Here is a 3,104-nt window from a genome sequence, read left to right as displayed (position 1 = left end):
GCCCGCCGCCGTCCGGAGTCCCCGGTTTTGGACACGGACAGCACAGGGCCCGCCCTGCGCCCCGGCCTCCTCTGCTGTCCTCCTCGCCCCGGGTCACCGAGCAGTCTGGGGTCCCCGCCACCCCGCACTTGGCCTTTAGGGCAGGGCCCCAGCCTGCGCTTCCCAAGGGACAGGAAGACACCCCAGGAGTCCAGGAGCCAAACTGGAGGCGGGCACGGCGGTCACCACAGGAAAAGGGACTGGCTGGTTGTCGGGGATGGGTTCTGGCGTGACTGCTCATGAACTGTCCTTTATTTTATTAATTGCTTGCGAGTTTGGGGGACAAGGTCTTGCTATGAACAGTTCAGGTTGGACATGAGCTCACTGTGCAGCCCAGTCTGGCACTGAGCGCAAGGGGACCCTCCTGCCTCAGCCTCCCACGTGCCGGGATGACGGGCGAGCCCAACCAGGCCCGGCCCATTAATCGCATTTGAATGCAGTGGTAAAAAATAGACATGGCGTGATCACAAAATAGGGCGATCTTGTAAAGTAAGATAATTTATTACGCGAAGAGATTTCGCCGCCTCTGGGAAGTGCTCTGCACACCCCAAGGCCTTGTCTCCTTCCTAGGATGAGACCTTCTCCGGACGCCGGCAGGTCCAAGAAAAGCCAATCTGCTGTGTAAGTGTGTATGTTTTGTCTTTGGGCAGAAACCAGCTTGCTGGGCAGGAATATACAAGAGGTGACCGAAATACTTGGTGAATGTTTAAATTTTTTTTAATTATTTTTTTACATTAAAGACACGTGGCCACGACCGCCCCCCAGATGCTCGGCAGCAGTGCACCCCCTCTCCCCCCACGCTCCGGCCGCTCTGCAGCGGCTCTGGAGACCTCTTCCCCGAGGACCTCTAAGGAATGGGATCAAAAAGCAAGGGGAAAACCAGAAATAACAAAACACAGAGCGATGGTTCCGTAGTTACAACAGTCCTGCTTTTATTCAGTTATTTTTAAAATTGTTTTATTTTTATTAGTCCTTATTTTCAGTGCCTAATGTTCACATTCCCGGCGGGGAGTTGGTCCACGTACGGAACACAGTTTAATTTTTTTTTCCTCCGTGTCCGCTGTTCTCCCTGAATCTCTTTTTCTCCTTAACTTTTGAAAACATCGACCACCCTGTTCCCTATTATCGATCTTCCGTTTTCTTTTTTAATTTATTTCTACTTTGGGCTCCTCTCAAGTCACACGGGAAACCAAGCAACACTGCATGTCTGGTTACGAGTTTCTGAAGCCTTAGTAACTCATTACTCAAAAATATTAACGGGAAAAATTCCACAGATAAATAATTCATCAGTTTTAAGTAACCATTGAAGACACGCTTTTATAATTATTTAATTTATGGTGTTAATTCTTTTCAATCAGAACAATTGTTACACTGATGAAAAATGGATGGACGGGTGGATGGACGGGCGGATGGACGGGCGGATGGACGGGTGGGTGGGGCTACGGATCAATGTTGGGATCGATGCTTCCTTTGTACATTATATCAATGTTGGGATCGATGCTTCCTTTGTACATTATACTTAATCGTGGGCTGTTTTATCAAGGACTGGAATTGTCTGAGGTTTCAGGCCTAACCTGCTGGGGGTCTCCAGCTGTTGGAAATCTCGCCGGCGTCAGTGGGCTCGCTCTTGCTGCGTACGCAGGGTCCCTCCAATCGACCGTTTTGGCCCCATCTACGGGACCAGTGGTTTGGCTGGGCCCAACTCCGAGGCCCTTGGCCACCTCCCCCTCGATGGTTCTGTCCCCAAAGGCGCCGTCTTCCTCCCGCCCGGTCAGGCGCACCCTGCCCCTGCCCCTGCCCCTGCCCCTGCCCCTGCCCCTGCCGCACGCCCACCCCAGGCGTTCACCGCTGCCTGTGTTTCCTCCCAGAGGCCCCACACTGCGACCCCTCCTCCTGGGCCTCCTCCTGTGGAGCTGCGGGGCCGAGGCCAGCAGAGCCCCAAGACCGAACTTCCTGCTGATCCTGGCGGATGACCTGGGCATCGGGGACCTGGGCTGCTACGGGAACCACACTCTGAGGTGTGCTGGGCTCTGGGGCGGAGCTCTCCAGCCCAGAGAGCGTCCAGGAATTCCTGTCCTGGAGCCCAGGAGGCTGAGACAGAGGCATCCACAGGCTCCCGGCGAGACCCTCCTGCCTCTGCCTCCTCCTGGGGCAGTCTCCGACTTCATCTCCACTCGGCTCCTCCTCTGTGTGCCTCCTGCTCTGTCTCTCCTGAGGATGCTGTTGTTGGATTTGGGGCCACCCTAGTTAGGAGACCTCATCTCAGAGGCTGTCAGTGATGGCTGTAGGGTCAGTCGCGCCCTGAGAACTCCTAAATCCTAGCACCCTGGACCTCAGTCCGTGGCTGTGTGGAGACTGGGTGTTCGTTGACTGACTCTCTGACCCCAGGATCTCAAGCTTCCACTGTACGAATACAGGGTCTTAGAGTTGTGGAGGTAAACTGAGTCCCCAGGGTGGCTTTGAGCCCCTGAGCCTGCATCCTACTGAGAAAGGATGGGAGGATGTGGACACACACAGAGGGACGTGCGTGTGAGGACACAGGGAGCCAGGCCTGGGGGAGCCCTCCCATCATCCCAACCCTCTGGTCGGCTGAGGCAGGAGGGTGTCTGGAGCCAGCCTGGGCCACTTAGCAAGCGCGTGAGGCCGTGATTTCCTGTGTGGGGACCTGGCTGAGCGAGATGCCCTGTACCAATGAGGAAATAAATAGATTAGTTACAGGCAGTCGCTACCCAACTGGTGCCCGGGAGTCGCAGTCCGAGGTGCATTCCGGGAAATGAGGGCTTCACCCAGGGCCGGACCCAGCACCGTTTAGATTTCTCCCCCCGAACACGGGGTCGCGTCAAAGTCACTACATGGCAGGGCTGGGCTTCTCCTCGGGACCCTCCTGCCTCAGCCTCCCTCCCGGAGCGCCGGGGTCCGAAGGCGGGCGCCCCCACGCCCTGCTCAGTTTCCGCTTCTCTCCCTGGAGCGCCACACCAGGTCCGTCCGGTTGCGTTTCTCCCGTTTCCCCAGGACCCCGAATATCGACCGCCTGGCGGACGAGGGCCTGCGGCTCACCCAGCATC

At 56.4% G+C, this 3,104-nt stretch overlaps 1 protein-coding gene across 1 annotated transcript in view; it reads left to right on the top strand.

Annotated features, from left to right (window-relative positions):
• LOC104849635 (arylsulfatase D) overlaps nt 1-3,104 on the top strand; it is a 14,037-nt gene that overhangs the window by 1,703 nt on the left and 9,230 nt on the right. The window contains exons 2-4 of the mRNA XM_033760247.1: nt 610-660; nt 1,908-2,057; nt 3,052-3,099. Coding sequence (XP_033616138.1) covers nt 611-660; nt 1,908-2,057; nt 3,052-3,099 — 248 coding nt within the window. The 5' untranslated portion in view covers nt 610. The remainder of the gene's footprint in view (nt 1-609; nt 661-1,907; nt 2,058-3,051; nt 3,100-3,104) is intronic.

The sequence above is a fragment of the Fukomys damarensis genome, unplaced genomic scaffold (genome assembly GCF_012274545.1).
Source record: "Fukomys damarensis isolate Sample0158 unplaced genomic scaffold, DMR_v1.0_HiC HiC_scaffold_39, whole genome shotgun sequence".
Lineage (NCBI taxonomy): Eukaryota > Metazoa > Chordata > Mammalia > Rodentia > Bathyergidae > Fukomys > Fukomys damarensis.
This window is presented reverse-complemented; position numbering and strand designations above follow the sequence as displayed.